At 39.3% G+C, this 26,345-nt stretch overlaps 1 protein-coding gene across 2 annotated transcripts in view; it reads right to left on the bottom strand.

Moving 5' to 3' along the window:
- Positions 1–26,333, bottom strand: part of ATP2C1 (ATPase, Ca++ transporting, type 2C, member 1) — a 126,824-nt gene extending 100,491 nt beyond the window's left edge. Inside the window, exon 1 of one of the 2 annotated variants that reach the window (XM_010834971.1) lies at positions 26,264–26,333. Coding sequence is in view for 1 of the 2 variants with exons in the window: in XM_010834970.1 (XP_010833272.1) it covers positions 25,815–25,820 (6 nt within the window). In the remaining variant the exon portion in view is untranslated. Of the gene's footprint in view, positions 1–25,814; positions 25,932–26,263 lie in introns of those variants that run through there. The other variant, XM_010834970.1, reaches the window with a different exon arrangement.
- Positions 26,334–26,345: the final 12 nt, after the last annotated feature.

The raw sequence follows: 26,345 nt of genomic DNA, 5'->3' as shown, positions 1-26,345 counted from the left end.
GCTTAGAACTCAACATTCAGAAAACTAAGATGGTGGCATCTTGTCCCATCACTTCATGGCAAGTAGATGGGGAAACAGTGACAGATTTTATTTTTTTGGGCTCCAAAATCACTGCAAATGGTGACTGCAGCCATGACATTAGAAGATGCTTGCTCCTTGGAAGTAAAGTTATGACCAACCTAGACAGCATATTAAAAAGCAGAGACATTACTTTGCCCACAAAGGTCAGTCTAGTCAAAGCTTAGGTTTTTCCAATAATCATGTATGGATTTGAGAGCTGGACTATAAAGAAAGCTGAGCACCGAAGAATTGATGCTTTTGAACTATAGTGTTAGAGAAGACTCTTGAGAGTCCCTTGGACTGCAAGGAGGTCCAACCAGTCCATCCTAAAGGAAATCAGTCCTGAATATTCATTGGAAGGAGTGATGCTGATGCTGAAACTCCAATCCTTTGGCTACCGGATGCAAAGAGCTGACTCATTTGAAAAGACCCTGATGCTGGGAAAGATTGAAGGCAGGAGGACAAGGGGACGACAGAGGATGAGATGGCTGGATGGCATCACCAACTCAACAGACATGAGTTTGAGTAAACTCCGAGAGTTGGTGATGCACAGGGAGGCCTGGCATGCTACAGTCCATGGGGTAGCAAAGAGTCGGACACGACTGAGTGACTGAACTGAACTGAAGCTTCTTTCTATTGAAATACATGTCTCCATGCTAAAAGTATGCCCTGGAAAAGAAAGGTGAAAGATAAAAGAGCAATGAAAAGTCTCTGAAGTATTCATTCCTCAGCATCTACTTGTGTAAAACTTTTATAACTTAATCAGTAACTCACATGTATGTTTTTAACTCCTTGCTTCTATTTCTAATTCTTTTATTAAGGTATAATCAAAGACACTTCAAAATGATACCACTGAACCCAATGTGGCAAAAAGTAACTTGGCATGAATCACTAACTTGAATGAATTTTCAGTTGTAAACCTAATGCCTTTCAGCTCAGTTCAGTTCAGTTGCTCAGTCACATGGACTGCAACCCCATGGACTGCAGCATGCCAGGCCTCCATGTCCATCACCAACTCCCAGAGTTTATTCAAACTCATGCCCATTGAGTCAGTGATACCATCCAACCATCTCATCCTCTGTCATCCCCTTCTCCTCCCGCCTTTAATCTTTCCCAGCAGGGTCTTTTCAAATGAGTCAGCTCTTCTCATCAGGTGGCCAAAGTATTGGAGTGTCAGCTTCAGCATCAGTCCTTCTAACGAATATTCAGGACTTTAGCCCTAAACTATAAAGAACCAAAATTTCCAGTTACAAGACTTTATGCAGTACATTCTCACATTAAAAGACAAATTATTTGTCCTTGAAAGATCTACAAGAAATATGGTGTTTTTATTACTTTGAAGCTTTGATTTAAAAAAAAGAAAAAGTCTAAACACTGATTCAGCGTAATAGTAGTTAATAAATGTTATCACAGTAGTAGTTGGAAGAGATATGATAAAGAACTAGTAGTAGTAACAGTAAGGTGATACAAAACACAGGAAGAAACCAAAAGGAAATCCAAGAGCTGCACAGTACAGTAACGGAAATTAAAAATTCATTAAGAGGACTCAAAAACTCACTTGAACTGGCAGTAGGTACCAGCAAACTTGAAGATATGAAATTAGAAATTTAGAATTTGAGGAAAGAAAGAAAAATAATTGAGACGTGAACAGAGCATAAATGACTTGTGGGACACCAACAAGAACGAAAAAGATGAAAGAAAGATCAGAGAGAATATCTGAAGACTTAATGACCAAAATCTTCCCAAATTTGATCAAACACTTCCAAGAAGCTCAGTAACATCCAAGCAGAAAGAACTCCAAGGGACCTACACCAAAACACATTATAATCAAAAGACATGACAAAGAATCTTGAAAGCAGCAAGAGATAAGTGATTCATCACATACAAGGGATCAGCAATAATGTAATCAGATTTCTCATCACAAAGTATAGAGGCCAGAAGAAAGCAGACACGTATTTAAAGTGTTAAAAGAAAAAACTAAACTAAGAATCAAATATCTAGAAAACCTGTCCTTCAAAAGTGAGGAAGAAATTAAGATATTCCCAGATAAACAAAAGTTGATGGAGTTTATTACCACTAGGCTTGCCTGACAAGAAATGCTACAGGTTCCTGCAGGTTAAAATAAAATGGCACTTGACAGTAACCTGAAGTCATATGAAGAAATAAAAATCTGATAAATAAAGAAATAAAAATAAATATACAGAAAACAGTAAAACCTAGTATTGTTAAAACCCTGATTTGTAACTCCACATTTTATTTTCTATGTGATTTAAGACACTAATGTATTTTTTTAATTGGGCCTGTGGACACACAATGTATAAAAATGTGATCTGGGTACGTAACAACTAAAAGGAATGAGGGTAGAGATACAGAACAGACTTTCTATGTTACTGAAGTTAAACTGGTACAAATCCAAATCAGAGTGTAGTACTTCAGAAAGTTAAATGCAATGTTGATGACCACAAAGAAAACAGCCAAAAAAATACAAAAAGTCAGTAAGATAAGAACTTAAATACTTCATTACAAAACAAACAATCAACTAAACATAGGAAGTAATGACATACAGAAAACACACAGGAAAAGAACAGAAGTCTCATCAGTCAGGCTTAAAAAAGAAGTTCTAAAGTACGCTACAACATGGATGAACTCTGAGGACGGACATTACGCTATGTGGACCAAGCCAGTCACAATAAATGATTCCACTTATAAAAGTGAAAGTGAAGTCACTCAGTCATGTCCTACTTTTTGCGACCCCATGGACTGTAGCCTACCAGGCTTCTCTGTCCATGGGATTCTCCAGGCAAGAGTACTGGAGTGGGTTGCCATTTCCTTCTCCAGGGGATCTTCCTGACCCAGGGATTGAACCTGAGTCTCCTGCAATGCAGGCAGATGCTTTACCCTCTGCGCCATCAGGGAAGCCCTTTCCACTTATATGATATACCTAAATTAAGTAAATTCATAGTGAAAGCAGATTAGACTTATTTGTTGTTGTTCAGTCACCCACTCATGTCCAATTCTTTGTGACCCCATGGACTGCAGCACATCAGGCCTCGTTGTCCCTCACCATCTCCCGAAGTTTGCCCAAGTTCATGTCCATTGCATCGGTGAAGCTATCCAGCCATCTCATCCTCTTGACGCCCCCTTCTAGAACCTACTGCCCTCAATCTTTCCCAGCTTCAGGGACTTTTCCAATGAGTCAGCTGTTCGTATCAGATGACCAAAATACTGGAGCTTCAACTTCAGGATCAGTCCTTCCAACGAGTATTCAGAGTTGATTTCCCTTAAGATTGACTGGTTTGATCTCCATGCTATCCGAGGGACTCTCAGGAGTCTTCTCCAGCACCACAGTTCGAAGACCTCAATCTTCGGGTGCTGTCTTCTTTACAGTCCAGCTCTCACAACCATACGTGGTCACTGGGAAGACCAAAGCCTTGGCTATATGGACCTTTGTTGGCAGGGTAATGACTCTGCTTTTCATTTTTCAGCACATTATCTAGGTTCGTCATAGCTTTCCTGCCAAGAAGCAAACGTCTTCTGATTTCATGCAGTCACCATCCGTAGTGATTTTAGAGCCCAGGAAGAGGAAATCTGTCACTTCTTCTACCTTTTCCCCCTCTTATTTGCCACGAAGTAATGAGGCCAGATACCACAATCTTAGTTCTTTTTAATATTTAGTTTTAAGCTGGCTCTTTCACTCTCCTCCTTCACCCTCATCAAGAGACTCTTTAGTTCCTCTTCGCTTTCTGCAATTAGAGTGGTATCATCCGCATATCTGTGGTTGTTGGTGTTTCTCCTGCCTATCTTGATTTCAGCTTCTAACTCATTCAGCCTGGCATTTCTCACCACGTGCTCTACGTATAGGTTAAACAAACAGGGTGACAGCAGACAGCCCTGTCATCCTCCTTTCTCAATTTTGAACCAATCAGTTCTTTCATACAGGGTTCTAACTATTGCTTCTTGACCTGCATACAGCTTTCTCAGGAGACAGGTAAGATGGTCTGGTATTAAAATCTTTTTAAGAGTTCCACAGTTTATTATGATCCACACAGTCAAAGGCTTTGGCAGAGTCAATGAAACAGAAGTAGATATTTTCCTGAAATTCCCTCGCTTTCTCTATGATCCAGCCAATGTTGGCAATTTGATCTGTTTCCTCTTCCTTTTCTAAACCCAGCTTGGACCTCTGGAAGTTCCTGGTTCACATAATGCTGAAGCCTAGTATGCAAGATTTTAAGTATGAACTTACTAGCATGGGAGATGAGTGCAACTGCCTCATGGTTAGCACGTTCTTTACTACCCTTCTTGAGAACTGGGATGAGGATTGACCTTTTCTAGTCCTGTGGCCACTGCTGGGTCTTCCAGATTGGCTGACATATTGAATGCAATGCCTTGATGGCATCATCCTTTAAGGTTCTGAATAGTTCTACTGGAATTCCATCATATCCACTAGCAGCAGTGCTTCCTAAGGCCCACTGACTTGATTCTCCAGAACGCCTGGCTCTGGGTGACTGACCACACCATCGTAGTAATCTGGTTCATTAAGGTCTTTTTTGTACAGTTCTTCCATGTATTCTTTCCATCTCTTCTTGATCTTTTCAGTGTCTACTAGGTCTCTACGGTTTCTGTCCTTTACTATCCCCATATTTGGGCAAAATGTTCCCTTGATATCCCTAATTTTCCTGATGAGATCTCTAGTCTTTTCCCTTCTGTTGTTTTCTTCTAGTTTTATATACTGTTCTTGAAGAAGGCCTTCTTGTCTCGCCATCCTGTTCTTTGGAATTCTGTATTTAGCTGGATATACCTTTCCCTTTCTGCCTTGCTTTTTGCTTCTCTTCTCTATTTGTAAGTAATTATTTGTAACTATATTATCCTCAGATAACCACTTGCCTTCTTGCTTTTCTTTTTCTTTGAGATGGTTTTAGTCACTGCCTCCTGCACAATATCACACACCTTTGTCCATAGTTCTTCAGCCACAGTTTACTAGATCTAATCCCTTGAATCTATTTGTACCTCCACTGCATATTCACAGGGGATTTAAGTGGTACCTAACTGGCCTAGTGGTTTTCCCAGCTTTCTTTAGGTTAAAACTGAATTCTGCTATGAGAAGCTGATGACTGGAGCCACAGTCAGCTCCAGGTCTTATTTTTGCTGCCTGTATACAGCTTCTCCATTGGCTACAAAGAATGTAATCAATTTGATTTTGGTATTGACCATTTGGTGATGTCCATGTGTAAAGTCATCTCTTATGTTGTTGAAAAAGGGTATTTGCCGTGACAAATTCTCTTGGCAGAATTCAGTTAACCTTTGCCCTGCTTCATTCTGTTCTCCAAGGCTAAACTTGCCTGTTACTCCAGGTATCTCTTGATTTCTTACTTTTGCATTCCAAATACCCAATGATGAATAGAACAATTTTGTTTTTTTTTGGTGTTACTTCTAGGAGGTCTTTTAGGTCTTCCCAGAACTGATCAACTTCAGCTTCTTTGGCATCAGTGGTAGGGGCACAGACTTGAATTACTGTGATACTGAATGGCTTGCCTTGGAAACAAACCGAGCTCATTCTGTCATTTTTGAGGTTGCACCCAAGTACTACATTTTGGAATCTTTTGTTGATTATGAGGGCTACTCCATTTCTTCTACAGAATTCTTGTCCACAATGTACAAATAATGGTCATCTGAATTAAATTCGCCCATTCCCGTCCATTTTTGTCCACTGATTCCTAAGATGTTGATGTTTATTCTTACCGTCTCCTGCATGACCAGGTCCAATTTATCTTGATTCATGGACCTAACCTTCCAGGTTCCTATGCAATACTGTTTTTTGTAGCATCAGATTTTACTTTCATCATCATTCTTAAAAAAGAAGTTCTAAAGTATGCTACAAGATAGTTGAACTCTGAGGATGTTACGCTAAGCAAAGCAACCCAGTCACAATAAATGATTCCACTTATATGATGTACCTAAAATAAGTAAATTCATAGTGAAAGTAGATTAGGGGTTATACCAGTGGCTGGAAGAAGGGAGGGAACAGGAAATTACTGTTTCACTGATACAAGTTTCATTCTGGAGTGATGAAAAAATTTTGGAAATAGACAGTGGTGATGGTTGCCCAACACTACCAACATTCTCAATGCCACTGAACTGCACACTTAAAACAGTCAAAATAACAAATTTTGTTATTACTTGTCTTATAATTTTTTTAAAAATGTAGTAATAATACCAAAAACAACTTAAAATGGGTGAATTTACTGAATCACAGATCAGTAAAGCTATTTTTTAAAAATCTAACAAAGCTTTTTAACTAAAAACAATCTAGGCGTAAAGAAGCTTTTCATCCTCCCCCTCCCAACACATGCTCAAAAAAATCTTTTTTTTTTTTTAAGGTTAGATATATAAAATATGTAGGTTATTTTTCCAGTGATTCTTTTCTTTTCTTTTTTTTTTAATTTTATTTTATTTTTAAAACTTTACATAATTGTATTAGTTTTGCCAAATATCAAAATGAATCCACCGCAGGTATACATGTGTTCCTGAAGAGATATAGAGACAATTTGAAAATAGTGGAAAAGAGAAAACAATGACCCGCATCTATCTGAATATTTCTCACAAGGAACACTAAGAGATGGTACACTCTCCTGATGCCAAAAGAGAGGATTTAAATTCTGTCACATGACAAAAACAGAAAACACATGGGCTAATAACCTGGGTAGACTCCTGGCTAGGTGGGCCAAAAGTATTAATAAGTCAGTGCCACTAAGTGTGCCACTAGGCTCCGTCCTGTTTAATAGTGTATCAACAACTCAGATACCTAAATAACATGCTTATCCAAGATGACACCAATGCAAAGCCAGAGAGGGTTAGCCACTCTGCCTCATAATTCAAACAAGCTTATCAGGCTAATAAACCAATAGGTAGAGACAATATGCCACCACCTTCATGTTTACAAAAGCATATACATATATATACTTTATAGAGATAAATGTAAAAACCACAACTCAAAAAGCAACTACTAAAGCACCAGATGCTAAGGCTCTATACTGCTGAAAAGGTAAACAACATTTTAAACCGCATTATGAGAAATACAACTTTTAAGTCAAGGGAGTAAAGACCCCAGAGTACTATCTGATCCAACCACACCCTAACAACTCTATATGCAGTTACACCATCATTAGGGTCTGCCCCAAAGGGTGGCATACTGTGGTGACATACTATGGAAATGAGGTCTTAAAACAATTGGTGGAATAAGTTAGGAATATTTGGTCTAGAGAAGAAAATTATGAAGGAGCAGTGCATGACATTAACTGGACTTCAATAAAAGTTTCTAAATATTAATAAAGGATATGACAGGCACCTTCAAATATTTTAAGGCTGTTACACGAAACACAACATTCTGCTGAGATTAAGGAAATAACTAGTGCCAACAGACAAAAGCGCAGTTCCCGGTCATCCAAACTTTCTGGTAGAGAATATTGGTGATTTTTATATGGGGTGGGAAGCTGGTCCCCTCAGTGCAGGGAGATACCACTGGCTCTTAATGCCTGTGGTACTAAAGTTTCCGACAATGAACAGGTAACCTCAGGTAAGGAAAATACTGTGAAATGGTCATCTCTCACACTGAGTTTTAAGTGCCAGAACATGGACCCAAAGAACAGAGCATAATCAGGCTCCAATGTAGACCAACACTTAAATATTCCTCATTTGACAAAAACTAGTACAACTGCAAATCCTATTTTTCTCCCATACTTAGAAAACCTGGGGAATGAAGCAGTAGGTTCTAAATGCTATTGAATATTTGCATCCAAGAGCTAATTCTAATCCATTTTGAGTAAAGCAATATAAACTACACACACACAAATCCATTTACCTCTGCAGACCAACAGGGATCATACACAAAATAATCAACTTGAGAGAAAAAAAACAAATCTTTTGTTACTAGCACAGTATGAATTCCTAATTATATTACTAAGTCATTTTTAATGATTTTTTTAAATAAAACCTGCTCATTGTTTTTTAAGAACCAAGTAATAAGAAAGGATTTAATGTAACTAGTATATCTCCCCAGTTCCATTGCCCAGGAGGAACCTCTGTTAACTCTGTGTACACTGCCAGCCATTTCTATGCCCATGTTACAAGTTTTGTTTTGTTTAAATTACCAATGGAATCACATAACTACAATACATTCACTCAATACATCTTGGACCTCTTTCTATTTCACCACACATACTGATGTGCCCCAAGTGACGCTAGTGGTAAAGAACCTGCCTGCCAATGCACAAGACTTAAGGGATGCAGGTTCAATCCCTGGGTCAGGAAGATCCCCTGGAGAAGGAAATGGCAAACCACTCCAGTATGGCAACCCACTCCAGAGTTCTTGCCTGGAGAATCCCAGGGACAGTGGAGCCTGGTGGGCTGCCATCTATGGGGTCGCACAGAGTCGGACACAACTGAAGCAACTTAGCAGCAGCAGGACCATACCTCTGTCCATGGGATGCTCCAGGCAAGAATACTGGCTGCTACTGCTGCTGCTAAGTCACTTCAGTTGTGTCTGACTCTGTGTGACCCCACAGACGGCAGCCATCAGGCTGCCCCGTCCCTGGGATTCTCCAGGCAAGAACAGTGAAGTGGGTTGCCATTTCCTTCTTCAATGCGTGAAAGGGAAGTCGCACAGTCATGTCCAACTCTTAGCAACCCCATGGACTGCAGCCTACCAGGCTCCTCCATCCATGGGATTTTCCAGGCAAAGTACTGGAGTGGGGTGCCATTGCCTTCTCCGAGGTATGGTCCACAGGGTAGCAAAGAGTAGGACACAACTAATGTGACTTCACACATACACATACATACATACATACATACACACACACACACACACACACACACACACACACACTGATCTGTCCCATTTTTTTTTTAATGGCTCACAAAGCACTTCATTATACGGTAGTGCCCCAGTTTAGTCCTCCTGATGACAGATGTTTAGGTCATTCCCACCTTTTGCTATTATAAATGCTGCTATTATACTTATATGATATCTTTACATGTATCTTTACATGCTTATACAAGTACAAACATAGGATAAATTCCTGAATGTGAAATTGCTGGGTATATTTTTTATTCTGACAACTATCACTAAGTTGCTCTCCAAAGGAATTTTGTCAAATGAACTCCCAACACCTGTCAGGAGCTTCTATTTCCCCTGAAATCTAGCCAAGATTAAGCATAACCACATTTTGGAATCTTTGCCAGTTTGTTGAGTGGAAAACATTATTTTAATTTCCATTTCTTCATTACTGAAGTTGGGGACCTTTTCACATATCTATTGGCCTTCTGAAGTAAAACACTTGTTCATATCCTTTGACCACTTTCTCCTAAAAGTTACTGCCTATTTCTTATAGATTTAAAGAGCAATCTGCACAAAGTAAACTTTTATCATTTGTTTCAAGTGTTTTTAGCACTGGTTTACAGTGTATTTACTTCTTTTCTTTCTTTTTAAAATTTTATATGATCACTCTTTTGTACTATGGTTTTGATATTTTATCTCAAGCTTAGTTTTTTATAAAAAGTCTTTCTTATTCCAGCCTTACTGTTTTTTTTTTATTTTTTGCCAAAAGTAAGCTAATAGCCCCAACACCATTTACTGAATAATACAGCTTCCCTCATTGCTCCCCAACCACTAAGTTATTCTCTACAGAGAAGGGCAAAGAAAGTAAGAATAAAATATTACTAACTCAAACTTTTAAAGCCACTTTGCAACGTTAACTAGAATAAAATGATAGCCAAATGTTCAAAAAAATATTATGTTTGCACCTATAAAAGAACATTGTATCTTCAAAAGTAAAGGACAATTCAGGGCAATGCCTATGAAAATTCTGTCTTTTTTACAGGAATGGACAAACTGATTCTAAAATTCATATGGGAATGCAAGGGGCTAAGGCTAAAGGAAACAATCTCAAAAAAGCAGCACAGGACTTCCCTAGTAGTCCAGTGGTTAAGAATCTGCTGCCAATGTAAGGGACTGGTTCCACCCCTGGTCAGGAAGATTCCACGTGCCACAAAACAACCAAGCCCAGGCGCCACACCTACTGAGCCTGCACTCTGGAGCCCAGGAGCCAGAACTACTGAACCCCAAGCACCCTTGAGCCCATGCTCCACAATTAGAGAGCAGTCCCTGCTAGCCACAACTAGAGAAAGCCTGTGCACACCAATGAAGATTCAGTGCAGCCAAAATAGAAATAATAATAATACTTTAAGTTGACAGATTCATAATCCCTTTCAAAACTTAGTACAAAAGCTACAAAAATCCAAACAGTGAGGTACAGGTATCAAAACAGACATATGGATCAATGCCACAGGACTGAGAATCTAGAAATAAATTCATATATCCACGGTCAAATGATTTTTAACAAGGGTACCAAGGCAATTCAATGGAGAAAAAAATAGTCTTCAACAAATAGTGCTGGGTAACTGGATATTCCATGCAAAAGAATGAAGCAGGACCTTCATCTAACACATATATGAAAATTAACTCAAAATGGATCAAGACTGAAAGCTATAAGCTATAAACTCCTAGAAGAAAACACAGATCTTTGTCACCCTGAAGCAGGCAGTGGTTTCTTAGATATAACATCTAAAGCACAAACAACAAAAGAAAAAATATAGATAAACTGGACTTCATCAAAATTTTAAAAGCTTGGCTACAAAACACCAAAGACCCCAAAGAAAGTGAAAAGACAATCTAAAATGAGAGAAATATTTGAAAATCCTCTTAAAAGGGTCTTATAAATGCTGCAATAAACACTTTCACATAAACCTGTTTGTATGATTGTGCAAGTAGAGGCACAGTACATATTGTTATGAAGGATCCAAAATACATAGAGAATCTTAAAACTCAACAATAAAAAACCAAATAACAAAATCACGAAAGAGGCAAAGATGTGAATAAACATGTCTCCAAAGGTATGCAAATAGTCAAAAAGCACATGAAAGGATGCTTGATATCACTAGTCATTAGGAAAATAGAAACCAAAACCAAACAATACCATTTCATAACCCACGGGATGGCAATTTTTTAAAAAAGAAAGAAAATAACAAGTGTTGGAGAGGCGGAGCAGAAATTAATATAACAACTTTCTTGTATAAGAAAGTTCCCAGCATTATTATTCATATTAGCAAAAAAAAAATCAGAAACCACCCAAATGTCCCTCAGTTGATATATGGATAAACAAAACATAGCATATGCATACAACATATTCTATAACATGGCTAAATATTGGAAACATCCTAAAATGATATTTGGCAAAACTAATACAATTATGTAAAGTTTAAAAATAAAATAAAATTAGGGGAAAAAAAATGAAATGAAAAAAGTCAGACACAAAATGTCACATTTACCCATTTACATGCAATATTCAGAACAGGCAAACCCAGAGACAAAAAGTGATCTAAAAGCTGCCAGAGGGTGGGGAAAGGAGAGAACAGAAGTGATTTCTAATGGGAAAGGGGTTTCTTTTGGAGGTAATGGAAATGTTCTAGAATTAGATTAATGTATGACTTTGTGACTATGCTAAAAAACACTTAATTGTGTACGTTAAAATGGCAAATTCTACAGTACATGAATTATATCTCAAAAAAAAAAAAGTAAAGGACAGGATCTGCTAAATAATGTCATGATTTACCCCAGCAACAAGAGACTTAGTATTCAGCTTCTATGTGACTTTGAGTTTAAAACTACACAACCTGAATAAAGATTAATTGGGGGACTTACTTCAAGCATTTATAGTCATGGGACCATAGACAGTACAATTTCCCAAGTGCAGAAGATATAGAAATGAGAGTTGTAACCAAGAAACCAGATGAGCAAGCACAAGGTAATTATTTCCAGAGCACAGTTCCTTTGAAATAAACTGCTATGAGCCAAAGCACACTATAGCTGTACCTAACTTTAATCTAATCCAGTCCTTTTTATGAACGTATCTTCATTACAGAAAAATAGAAGAGGGATAAAATCACCAGCTACTTCAAAAGATTTTAAAAAATTAAAAATCAAACAGGATGTAAAAAGAAACTAAAAGAGAATACAAACAGTTAATAAACAACCGAATTTTATTGCAAATGTGTGACACAACTGCACAAAAGTAAGGAAGCAAAGAACCTGCCTAAGGAACTTTAGAAAGCAGATTTAGACTGCGTACTGTAAACCTAAGAAAAATGCTATACTGTAGTTTAAAAATGTATTTCTCAGACATCAGAGTGAAAAGCTACCTTTGCCTCTCCGCTTCAATCTACAACCACTAGATGGTTACACAATGCAACAAAACGTGATTCCGCCCAACACACCAATCAAAGCAGTTCAATGAGCTCAAGAATAAAATTAATGAACAGAAGGAACACTTTACCAAAGAGACTAAAACTCTAAACAGGAACCAAACAGAAATTCTGGAGCTGAAGAACAATTCAACAAACAAGATGAAGAATGAATTACAAAACACTGGAAATAGAGCAGACCATATGGAAGAGAAGGGCTTCCCTGGTGGCTCAGAGGTTAATGCGTCTGCCTGCAATGCGGGAGACCTGGGTTTGATCTCTGGGTCGGGAAGATACCCTAGAGAAGGAAATAGCAACCCAGTCCAGTATTCTTGCCTGGAGAATCCCATGGACAGAGGAGCCTGGTGGGCTACAGTCCATGGGGTCGCAAAGAGTGGGACATGACTGAGCGACTTAACTTTATTCTAACTTTATATGGAAGAGAGAATTAGCCAACTTGAAGACAGAAACCTGAAATGATACAAAGTAGAAGAGGAAAGAGAAATAAGGTACTTAAAATAAAAAGGAAATTCCGTAAGAGCTATCAGAATCTTTCAGGAAGGGCAGCATTAGGATAACAGGTATCCCACGAGAAGAGAGGGAGAAGGGAACAGGAGAAGGAACAGAGTTTATTTAAAGAAATAATACCTGAGAACTTCCCAAGCCTGGAGAAGGAACCAGATATATAAGTCCATGAAACTAAGAGAACATCTAATTACCTCAATGCAAAAAGACCTTCTCCAAGACGCTTTATATTAAAATTGCCAAAAGCCAGGTATTTTAAAGGCAGCCAGGAATAAAAGGATACTAACCTACCAAACCTAGATAGCATATTCAAAAGCAGAGACATTACTTTGCCAACAAAGGTCTGTCTAGTTAAGGCTATGGTTTTTCCAGTGGTCATGTATGGATGTGAGAGTTGAACTGTGAAGAAGGCTGAGTGCCGAAGAATTGATGTTTTTGAACTGTGGTGTTGGAGAAGACTCTTGAGAGTCCCTTAGACTGCAAGAAGATCCAACCAGTCCATTCTAAAGGAGATCAGCCCTGGGTGTTCTTTGGAAGGAATGATGCTAAAGCTGAAACTCCAGTACTTTGGCCACCTCACGTGAAGAGTTGACTCATTGGAAAAGACTCTGATGCTGGGAGGGATTGGGGGCCGGAGGAGAAGGGGACGACAGAGGATGAGATGGCTGGATGGCATCACTGACTCGATGGATGTGAGTTTGAGTGAACTCCAGGAGTTGGGTGATGGACAGGGAGGCCTGGCATGCTGCGATTCATGGGGTCGCAAAGAGTCGGACATGACTGAGCGACTGAACTGAACCTACCAAAAAAACCCCTAAGGCTTCCTGCAGATTTCTCAGCAGAAACAGGTCAGGAGGGAGTAGAATAACATTCTCAAAATATTGAAAGATAAAACCTGTCACTCAGGAGTATTCTAGCTAGCAAAGTTATCATTCACATATGAAGGAGAAATACTTCCCCAGACAAACAAAAGTTGAGGGAGTTCATCTACACAGACCTGCATCTACCAGAAACAAAAAGGCATAAATACACAGAACTTTGAGTAAGGAAACAAACTCAGAAAATTGCAACTCTTCATGAGCATACGTTCTTTAACACTTCATTGTATCATAAAGGTAAAAGGGGGGAAGAAAAGTAGAAAAAATAACTACAGAAACTTCAATTTGCTAACAAACGCAACATGAACAGAGAAAATTAGAGACAACAAAAACACAAAAGAAAAAAAGGATGAAAACTATATAGGTAATTATTTCATCTTACCAGGAAAAAAAAAAAAATTCAATGTTTCTCAGGGGGGAAAGGTTAGCAATTCTGAAACTACTTTTGTGATTGTGCACAAGGACTGAAGAAAGAAGTAAATATATTGTGGGTAAGAATCAGGGTTCCTACCTTTGGAGAAGGAAATGAAAGGGGAAAAGCTGGCCAGGGGGTTGGGGAGCTAAATGCGTCTTGAGGTACGGGATGGGAAGTGGCAGCATCAGTAAGAACTCGTGATTTTTATTTACAGATTGATAGATAAGGAAATAAAAATGTATGTTTACTACAAACGTGTATTACTGTACATATATGTGCTAGCTCTGTCTACTGAGAGGACCTAGAAACAGTAACATCCCAAGAGTACTGAGCACACCTGGCACCCAGATCTTGGCTTCTAGATACCAATCTCCAATAAAATGAATCTGCTGCTGCTGCTGCTAAGTCGCTTCAGTCATGTCCAACTCTGTGCGACCCCATAGATGGCAGTCCACAAGGCTCCCCCATCCCTGGGATTCTCCAGGCAAGAACACTGGAGTGGGTTGCCATTTCCTTCTCCAATGCATGAAAGTGAAAAGTGGAAGTGAAGTCGCACAGTCGTGTACAACCCTTCGCGACCCCATGGACTGCAGCCTACCAGGCTCCTCCGGCCATGGGATTTTTCCAAGCAAGAGTACTGGAGTGGGGTGCCATTGCCTTCTCCGAAAATGAATCTGCCTTCTTTGAAAAAAACGGTTTGACTCCATGGCTGTTGCAAACAGGTAAAACATGAGATGTACCTAGAAACTGTGGTATCAGAAAGTGAATTAGTACTCACAAAATTATAGATGCACTGTATAAAGGACACAGCAGGCAAATTTGTAATTGTTCCCAATAACCAAAGCTGGAATGATTTGAGCAACAAAGCATTATGTTTTAACTCATATGGTAAAAATAAATAGCCACAGATCCATGTAAATAAATAATTGGGCAATTAGTAAATGGAGGGAAAAGATCAATTCTTAACATAGAACTGCAATTAGCAAATATAGAAGGAATGAGAGTACAGGAGTTCAGAACAGGTCTCCCAAAGATATACCACTTTGGCATGTGGGTTTTTTTGAGCTAAATGCAAAAGAGATCCGGTACGCTCAAGGGATACTACTGCTCACGCCTTGACAACCTACTACAGAATCTGAACTAGCGATTTTACCCAGAAAAAGAGTTACAACCAGAGATTAAGTTGCTCTATCAATATAGCAAAGCAAATATCTAATTACCAAACATGATCCTCTTGTCCTTGGAAGCCCTAGGCCCCTAACCCCATTCCTTAGCTCCGAATGGCATACTCATCTCATTTTACCTTCCTGTCTTTGAACCTCTCATACATGTGCAGTCTCTGACTCTCATCAATGTGGGGTTCCTATACATATGAATTAAAATTTGATTTTCTCCTGTTAATCTGTCTCATGCCATTCTAATTCTTAGACCAGCCAGAAAAACATAGAAATGTAAAGTTTTCTTCCTCTCTGACAAAAGAAACAGAAAATCATCATTAAGTAATCACCACAGTATTAACTGCTGCCAGCAAGAGCCTACAACAGAGGCAAAAATTGGCCTGTGAAAAGTATGACGAGATGCAGGATGCTTACAGTTTCAAAGTACCTCCTCACATGAGGAAGGTATTAATTACAATTAAATTATTACATTACGAAGAAAAATTACACATTATTAAACATCCAACTACCATTTCTTAAAGCCTTCAGCTAACAACTATTATTTTACCAGTAATAACAGAGTTTTAAAAAAGACTGCGGTCCTCTTTTGTTAAAGGAATCACTTTCCTTGAAATCTACAGACAAATGGTAGATTACTTCTCCTCCTTCCTCCTATGCTAATGACATTCATTTCATACAGTAATTGATGGACTTAATTTTACAGGCTATGGCAAACCAATCACTTATGAAATCAAAGACATGACTGTAGCCTTCTTCACACTCTGTACTTACCTGACTGAGATGGCTATAGGTACAGCAGGGAGCTGTAAAAGCCCTTTCAGCAATTTGTGGTCAGATACAATAGCATCAAAAGCTACCAACTTTGAATCTTAAGATTTAAGCTGAATGAGAATTACTTTGCTACCATAAAGTCACCTTTACTTTATTAATCTCTTGTGACAGATGGGGAAATTAATGTATAGGAAAACGGAACTGTTTTTTTTCCTACAGCTGCTGCTGCTAAGTCACTTCAGTCGTATCCAACTCTGTGCGACCCCGTAGACGGCAGCCCACCAGGCTCCGCCGTCCCTGGTATTCTCCAGGCAAGAACACTGGAGTGGGTTGCTATTGCCTCCATTTTTCCTACAGATATACCAATAAAAGATTCCTCAAAAATGACAATGCCACACAACTATATACATGTAAACAAACATTAAACACAGTGAGAATATTAGAATGGTCCCTTGCATTAGAACTGAAAATACATGTTTCCTGGAGTCCCAAACACGAGTGGATGAGCTGGTGGTAATGTCCACACCTAACAAAAGAGAATAAAAAGATACCTGACAAGCAAATGAAAGTCACCTATCCAAACCTAAATAAGCAAATCTGAAGAAATCACTGACTTCTAAGAGGAGGCTACTTGAAATTTTGTAACTGGATAAAAAGGAAAAGGACATCACAGACAGGAGGCCTGCCATTTTCTGAAACAAATAACTCACAACACTTCAAAGAACAGTAATACTGCTTTCAAACAGTAGAATTTCTGAAAGCTAGTGAAATAAAGAATTCAGCCTACATTAAAAACTTTTAATCCTGATTTTAACATTTTTGCCTATTAATAGAAACAAATCATGAAATACTCAAACCCAAGCCAACAGAGTCAAAAACAACATAATTTGAAGAAACTATGAGAAAAAAAGCTGCTATAGTTTGCTAGGTATCCCACTCATCTCACAGAAAAATATGTGAAGCCTTGAAATTAGAAGAAAGATCAATGCCAAAAGTAACGTCCTCAAATCTATTTACCAACCAAGGTAAAGGAAATATTTATTTGTTGAGCAGCTTTTTCATGAGGTAGAGTCATCATTCTCCCTTCACAAGTGAGGATATCAAGGCTTAGAGGAGTTAACTTCCTTGACTTTGGCTAGAACAACATTTCTCAATCTCAGCAGCACTGACATTTGGGGCCAGGTAATTATTTGTTCTGGTAGGGACAGGGGGACTGTCTTGTAAATCACAGGATGTGTACCAGAATCACTGGCCTCTATCCATTGCATGGCAAAAGTATCCTCCCACAGTTGTGATCAATGAAAACCTCTTTAAATGCTGCCAAATGTCCCATGGAGGGCAAAACTGCCCCCAGCTGAGCACTACTGAGTTAGAGTGAATAAGCCAGTATTTTCATTTAATGGACAAGGGCTATATGCCAGATCCTGTTCAAAATGAATGAGGAATAGCTGAAGATCTTTGCCCTAAGAGCTTGCTTTGAACCCTGGTTTTCTAGCCCAGTTCAGTTCAGTTCAGTCGCTCAGTCGTGTCAAAACTCTTTGCGACCCAATGAATGGCAGCACGCCAGTTGTCCATCACCAACTCCCAGAGTTCACCCAAACTCATGTCCATTGAGTCGGTGACGTCATCCAGCCATCTCTTCCTCTGTCGTCCCCTTCTCCTCCTACCCACAATCCCTCCCAGCAGCAGGGTCTTTTCAAATAAGTCAACCCTTCGCATGAGGTGGCCAAAGTATTGGAGTTTCAGCTTTATCATCAGTCCTTCCAATGAACACTGATCTCCTTTAGGATGGACTGGTTGGATCTCCTTGCAGTCCAAGGGACTCTCAAGAGTCTTCTCCAACACCACAGTTCAAAAGCATCAATTCTTCGGCACTCAGCTTTCTTCACAGTCCGTCTCTCACATCCATACATGACCACTGGAAAAACCATAGCCTTGACTAGATGGACCTTTGTTGGCAAAGTAATGTCTCTGCTTTTCAATGTGCTATCTAGTTTGGTCATAACTTTTCTTCCAAGGAGTAAGCGTCTTTTAATTTCATGGCTGCAGTCACCATCTGCAGTGATTTTGGAGCCCAAAAAAATAAAGTCTGACACTGTTTCCCCTGTTTCCCCATCTACTTCCCATGAAGTGATAGGACCAGATGCCATGATCTTAGTTTTCTGAATGTTGAGCTTTAAGCCAACTGTTTCACTCTCCTCTTTCACTTTCATCAAGAGGCTTTTTAGTTCCTCTTCACTGTCTGCCATAAGGGTGGTGTCATCTGCATATCTGAGGTTATTGATATTTCTCCTGGAAATCTTGATTCCAGCTTGTGCTTCATCCAACCTGGCATTTCACATGATGTCCTCTGCATATATAAGTTAAATAAGCAGGGTGACAATATACAGCCTTGACGGACTCCTTTTCTTATTTGGAACCAGTCTGTTGTTCCATGTCCAGTTCTAACTGTTGCTTCCTGACCTGCATACAGGTTTCTCAAAAGACAGGTCAGGTGGCCTGGTATTCCCATCTCTCAGAATTTTCCACAGTTTATTGTGATCCACACAGTCAAAGGTTTTGGCATAGTCAATAAAGCAGAAATAGATGTTTTCTGGAACTCTTGCTTTTTCGATGACTTCTAGCCCAAGTGATGTTCAATTTTAAAACAAACTTCTCTCCACATACAATGTGACCTTCAACACCGTCCCTCTGGCCAGCCCCCGCATCAGCCAACTCCTCCAGCCAATCAGCAGCACCTCCACTCACCCACCTGCACTGGTTCTACAGCTGTAGTCACTTCTGACTCAACCCTCCCCAGCATTCCCTATTATTGAGATACTGTCCAAGTTCTGCTAGTTTTCTGGAGGAGTAAAATGGGTCTCTCATCCATCCCTACCCCACATTTCCATCATTCTAATGTAGATACATGGCCAATTCCCCTCCTTTCTACCACTGGTAGAAATTCGAAGAAACTCACCTCTTGATCCTTCAAATGAATTAAGGGTACACATCAAGGTATAACAGACTACCAACCTCTAGGGTCAGGGGCTGGTAGATATTAAAGAGTGGTCAGCAAACACCATATCCTCTTTTTTTGGAGTAGGAAAGGAAACTGAAACTTAACATCCCATCACAGTAAAAAGCAGCCCTGACAAGCATTAAGAAAAGGACTCCGAGAGATTAGTTGACCTGCCATTAAAAAGCGGCTCGCATGCTATTCCTGGCACTTGTGCCATGCATCACTTTTGTCTGTTCCAAGCGAACGTAGAACTGACATTCAAGAGGGAAGTGAGATAAGATTCCCAAAGAAAGCCTGAACCAACTAGCATTTCTGCCCATCCCAATGTATAAACGCAGAGGTAAATGCAGCAAACATTCCACTAGGGAAACTCTAAAACCAACAATCAAACGAGTCTAGTGAAATAACTGCATATACGGGTGGACTCCGGGAGTTGGTGATGGACAGGGAGGCCTGGCGTGCTGTGGTTCATGGGGCTGCAAAGAGTCGGACACGACTGAGCGACTAAACTGAAGTGAATTCAATAAAGACATATATAGCACATTCATAACATGATGTACAGCACCAAAATGTTAATTTATTTAGCAAATGAAAGGCTTTGAGGTGACATAAAAATCCAGGATCTGTTTTAAAGTTGATCTTTATTCTATGCAGACAATAGAACTTCATTATATTAATGGTTCTTAGGAAATGCTTTATTGTGACTTTAAGACATCACAATCAAGATAACTTTAAATTCAGTACCTAAAATTCACAACCTAATCAAAAGTTTTAATTTATAATTCACAGTTAAAAAAACAAAACAATGATCCAGAAAAGTATTATGGGTAACAACCTAAATACTTCTGCCTTATTATTCTGAGTTTTCCTATAAAGGGTTGAACATTAAACACCAGTACAGGGTAGCAAATATATTCAGTGTCAGGGTCCTACTGCTATTCCAACTTTATCAGATTATTTGTTCTATGTAAGTAAATAAACAAATCAAAATAATTTCTACAAGGATCCTTCAATGTCTCAGAGTTTTCTGAAAGAATAAAGAAATGCATTGTGCTAAATTGCTATTATTTCCTCATGAGGGATACAAGTTTAAGTCTGTGTCATCATGAAATGATCAAAAGCCAAGCCAAAAGATCTCCCTTAAGAAATTATCATTAACAGGAATATTAAAGACATAATCATATTCATACATTCTCTAATACCAGATGCAGAAAGACTGAAGTTGAATTAGATGCCCAGTTAGGAATCATCTTAAAGTGATGCTTCTGACCCCTGCTGTTACTGTCTTTCTCCTTCCTTAACCTACTATATATGGCCTTGAAACACTTCATTCGTTTTTTTCCTAAATGTATCCAATAAGCTTAGCCTAAACTAACCTAATTTGAGTAATGGCCTTGTACAGTCAACTCGCCTTATTGCCTTGTACAGTCGGCTCGCCTTATCCACAGGTTCTGTATAGCAGATTCAACCAACTGCAGATCAAAAAAAAAAAAAATTCCAGAAAGTTTCACAGAGCAAAACTTGAATTTGTTGCATGCCAGCAACTATTTGCATTGTTTCTACAGGTATTTACATAAAACATTTAGATTGCATTAGGAATTATAAGCCATCTAGAAATAACTTAAAGTGTAAGGGAGCACCTGCACAGGCTTTATGTAAATTATGACACCATTCTGGATCACGGACTTGAGCATCCTCAGATTTTGATATCTGTTGGGTTCCTGGAACCAATCCCCAGATACTAAGAAAAGACTAGTTCTAGGATGTATACCTTTGTCAATATTAACTTAGAACCTTAAAAGCTGGAACACATATTAACCAATGCATATAAATAGCAGCCATACAAATTTAAGAGGAAATTGCACTGAAGGCCTTTTTTTTTTTTTGAGAAATCTTTTCCTGCAGGAAACAATGGCATTAACCAAGAGTTCACCCAACAAGTTTTTACTTTACTGTCTTTTACCAACACTTGTCCTCATGAAAACTGTAAAAATAATCTTGTCACAACTGATGCCTGAAATTACTATAAAGAAAATCTGTCTTTTAACAAAGTAAAGGTGGGAAGAACTTTTGAACATATAAAGAGATCTTTAAGATATTACATGTAACAACGGTGTAATTTAAAATTATCCCAGCTAATTTTACTATCAAGCTAAGGTGTTCTTAGAGCTTCCCTTGTAGCTCAGTTGATAAAGAATCTGCCTGCAAAGCAGGAGACCTGGGTTCAATTCCTGGGTTGGGAAGATCCCCTGGAGAAGGAAATGGCAACCCACTCCAGTATTCTTGCCTGGAGAATCCCATGGACAGAGAGGAGCCTGGCAGACTACAGTCTATGGGGTCGCAAAGAGTCAGACACGACTTAGCGACTAAACCACGACCAAGGTGTTCCTTCCTACTTTAAAACAAAATTTAAACTTGATTATGAAATTTAAACAGATTATGGTTAACCAAGATCACAAAAGAAAATCAGCCTTGAGGTTCAAGGGGGATGTTCCCTAGACTATTTTGATTGGTACTGCTTCAGTTAACAGAGTTGAATTCTGCTGACATTAAATGAATAATAAAAACATTAAGACAAATCACATCTTTAGGGCTGAACTGTCAGAAGACATTTTACCAACATTCTCTGCAGCATCCTAACTCTGGGTTACTACAGTTTATAAAATGCTACCACATAATTTTTAGTTTCAACTCTTTTCTAGAAATACTGATTAAAATTATTTTATTAACAAAACAACAAACATAATAAATTATTTTCTACAGCTAAAGATATAAAATATTTTTACAACTTGGTTTTCTATTATTTCCTGTTAAAGAAATACAATTAACATGGCTTCTCATCCCTTTTTCCTTACAGTTCCTCCAACTATCCTAACATAATCTTTTCTTAACACATTTCCAGTGATTAACAATTTGAACTTGAATAAGAAACTATTTTAAAAAGTGCAAAGAAACATACTATCATTTTCAAATGCTATCCAAAAAGCTCGAGTGAATTTATTCTAGATGGACTAGCCTATCCTCTAACCTTAATTAAGCATGTCCTAAAATCTTGAAGGTTATTAATCTCTATATTTAAGGTTACGTTAAATAGTTTCATGTGTATTAAATTTATAGTGGTTTTTCTATGTAAAAGACCAGATTTGCTCCAAAGAAAAAATCCATTATTGGGAAGGATTTGCAAATTATCCAGCTGGAAATAGCTTTTCTAATAAATCGTCCTTTTAAACATCCAAATGATAAATTTTTAAAAAATCAAAAAAAGAGCCATTTTTTTGTGCATCTTCAATTCCTACATGCTATCTGCTTTGATCTAGGATATGGATAAAATCCTAACCCACGAATGGAAGTGTAGGACCAGTCCCTGAAATTCCCAGGAAACCAACATTTCAGATACTTTCAGGGACTGACTGGAGTATTCATCCTGGAGGCTAAGGCTAAAATCTGGTCAAGGTTTGCGGATAAAGTGGGAGAAAGGTCCAGAAGAATCAAAACTAAAGAATAGAAAGAAATGAGCACCGTGGCTGAAAGGAGTCATACAGATGAAGTTGTAGACATGGCACATGCCCTAGGACCTCCAGGCTCCTGCTCCCGGGGCCACTGGCAATTCCATCCTGCGCACACCTAGAGGTAGGGGGAACTTACCTACACACCAACCAGAGGAGTCTCTGTTTCTGGGGAACAGCAGCAAGCAATCACTCAGAGGCTCACCAGGCTGTGTATCAGCCATCCTCCTGGGCACTTTACATACCAGGCTTCATTCTCTCCTTACACTCACCTTCCAAAAAAAGGCATTTAGCCCATTTACAGATGGAAAAACTTAGCTAAGAAAGCTTTAGAAACTGAGTAACTCGTGAGACTTTTAGGAGAGGAAAAAAAAGTACCTGACAGGATTCAAATCCAAGCCTATCTCTTTTTACACTGTCCCCTGGTTTGTTGGCAGAGCTCCAATTTTTCTCTATGGGTTTAAGGCCTTAACACTAAAGAAAATACTGCCCTTAATTCTACCCGTTCCGTAACTAATAATGACAACTTCATGCAGAGCATTCTGGCCACTACTGTACCCCCTTTCAATATTCAATGTTATAACATTACGATGTAAACACTAGGCAAGGCTATTTACAATTAACATTTACTGAGCACTGCCACATACTTTTTCTAAACACTAACAACCTAAACGCTATTCACATGGTATGTGTGTGTATGCTCAGTTGCTCAGTCATGGTCGACTCTTTTGAGACCCCATGAACTGTAGCCTACCAGGCTACTCTGTCCATGGGATTTTCTAGGAAATAATACCAGAGTGGGTTGCCATTTTCAACTCTACAGCATCTACCCTACCAGGGATCGAACTGGCGTCTCCTGCATCTTCTGCACTGGCAGGCGGATTCTCTACCACTGCATCGCCTGGGTAAACTCTATCAATATCTTTATTTCACAGATAAAGAAACTGAAACAAAACCAGCTTTATTAATGTGCACAAGGCCACATGATGGTAAGTGGGGATCCAGCATTCAAATCAAGTTGTCTGGTTCCACAATGCATATCTTCAATGCTAGCCTTTCTCTCTCCCAAGAGAATTTATGCAGGGTTTCTCATTTAACTCTCCGAAATATGTAAGCTAAATATTATCAATCCCATTTATAGATGTTTCCAGAGGGGCTCAGAAAGATGAGTTTACTTAAAAGTCACACAACTTTTAGTGGTTAAGGTATAATTCCAATCCATTTGTTTCACACCCGTAAGATGCTAATAATATATCTTATCTGAAAGAGAACACTGTCTATAAAAAGGAAAGCGATCTAAGTATTTCAAAACGGCCAAATGGTTTTGAAAATTTCTAGGCTATATACAAGTTCTTAAAAATGTTTTAAGAAAAAGGAAAAAATGGTGTAATGGGAATGAAAAGCTGACAAAAATGGCCTCAATTATGAGGCAGAAACCCCCACCAGTTTCTAAGAATTGAATAACCTTTTACTATGAGGCCAAATCATTATTTAACCATAAAGTACCAAGACTCAGTCAGCCACAAGTGTACACCAAGCTTCCAAAGCACAACCACTCCCTCCCACCTCATTCTATCTCACAACCACTCCCTCCCAGGCTCATCCCATCTCACAACCACTCCCTCCCACCCCAACAGACAATGAGAATCAGCTTTATTAGTCATACTCCTTTTCAAGAAAGAGCAAGAAACAGAAAAGCAACATATAACAACCCACTGACTTTAGGCTATACTCTTAAATCTGGTAACATTCTGGTAAACATGGTAAAGCAGAAGCTCAAGTTTCACATGTTATTTAAGATGCAACTACCAACAAACAGGTATATGAATGCTTAATATTCTTTGTCTCTTCTGAGGAAAAGATCTGCCTTCCTTAAACCTATTAATACAGACAAGGCAGAAAAAAATTCAGAAAAGTGATTTTCCATATTACCAGCAAAAATCACTGCTTTCGAACGCTGTTTCTAAAGATCCAATTTAGACAGTAAACATCCTCTGCAGTTATTTACATTAGTATTTCAGAAAATGTCTTCTACCAATTATCCATCCAGAGTAAAATTAAGCAAGATAATCATGCCTTTTGTCATATTTCCCTCACATCCCAGGGGTCTCAGACAACAAAATAGATTATCACATATAAGAAACATCTATTTTAAACTAACTAGTCCTACTTAGTACAAGCAACCTTACGTTTTCAACAATGGAAAAACAAATTAGAAAGCTGCCAGAAAGCCCAATTGCAGCTCCTCTGTACCAGGTGCAAATTTTAAAAACCAAAGATACATGAGTACAAAATGTGATCTGTAAACATTTTTCATAGCATCTTGCAGCCCCACTTTATTTAAAAAAAAAAAAAAAAAAAGGAATAAATTTAAAAAGATGATCACACACAAGTCAATCCAAAGAATAGTGCGGTTTTTTCAAGAGGGAAAAAACAACGACATTTATTCAGAGTTGTTCAACGATTAAAATAAAAAAAAGTGCTATGTATTAAAGTACTGAATATTTCATAAGGCCAAAGGAATCGAGTAACATGTGCATGATAATCCGGTGTATTTGCAGCGTCCAGTGGACGAACAGGTTTCACTGTCAACCTCCTATAAGGCATGTTTTGAAACGAGGAGGAACTTTCAAGAAAGGAAATCACCTCATAATATCTAGCTAAAGTCAGAGTTGATTTTTGTGAACTGAAAAACACTGAATTTTTTTCCCCAAAACTGAACTTAAATTATTGTTTTCTTTCTTATAAAGGAATCCAGTTAAATCAAATAAAGGCAAATACAGAGGGATGCAATGCAGAGCCTTCCCTTCCCATCTCCACCTCCCCTGGAGTGATTCCTCTCTGAGAGCCATGGAAACAGCAGAGATGCCATCTGAAATGAAAACTTCCCTTCCAAACCCCAAGCTAAAGAAAGCTGGTTCCTCCGGAAAGCATTATCAAGCTCAGTCACCCTACAGAACCTTAATTTCTGAAACTCCCTATGCTACGAAAATACAAGCTAGATATCTCAGGAAGGCAATTCCTTGGACTTCACAATCGAAGGAAAAAAATAAAATCAGAACCAAAAACGTGGAGAAAGACAACTTAAAAGCCAACCACCACACCCTCAACTCCGTGAGACAACTTAAAAGCCAACCACTACACCCTCAACTCTGTGCTGCAACCCCCTTGCTGGGGGGCCTTTACCTTCATCTTCCGTCGAAACTGCACTTGGGTTGATGGCTACAAAGTCTTTAGTGTCAGCCACGGCCACACTGGGAAGAAGGAGAGGAGGAGAACAAGAGAAGCCCCCAGAATCCCAGGCCGTCACCCCCGCTCCTGGCCACGTGGCCCGTGGCTGCGCCCACCACCCCTAGCAGCAGCATCTGCAAGAGAAACCGGAGAAGCAGCGCTGACGGGGGCGGGGAGGGACCACCGCCCACCGCCCCAGGAGCTTCAGGCCCCGCGCCCGCGCCCTGGCCGCCCGCATCCCTCAACTCAGGCCGGCCGGGCAGCGCCCCGGAGACGCCCCCAGCCGGGTACTCTGGACGCCCCCCAAGACCTAGAAGTTTCTGGAAACGGGGGGACAGTGGGTAATCCGGGCGCCCCCCCGCCCTCAAAGCCCCAGACCCTTCTCTGGGCTGCGGGGGACTCACCCGCAAGCTCGCGGGAGCGGCTTGCCAAGCGGCGGCGCCGTACGGGCGCCTCTCCCGGCGTGAGGGCGGTGACCGGGAGGGC

This window comes from Bison bison, unplaced genomic scaffold (genome assembly GCF_000754665.1).
Source record: "Bison bison bison isolate TAMUID 2011002044 unplaced genomic scaffold, Bison_UMD1.0 scf7180017864037, whole genome shotgun sequence".
NCBI classification, from domain to species: Eukaryota; Metazoa; Chordata; class Mammalia; order Artiodactyla; family Bovidae; genus Bison; species Bison bison.
Note: the sequence above shows the minus strand (reverse complement) of the source record. Positions and strands in the feature narration are given on the sequence as shown.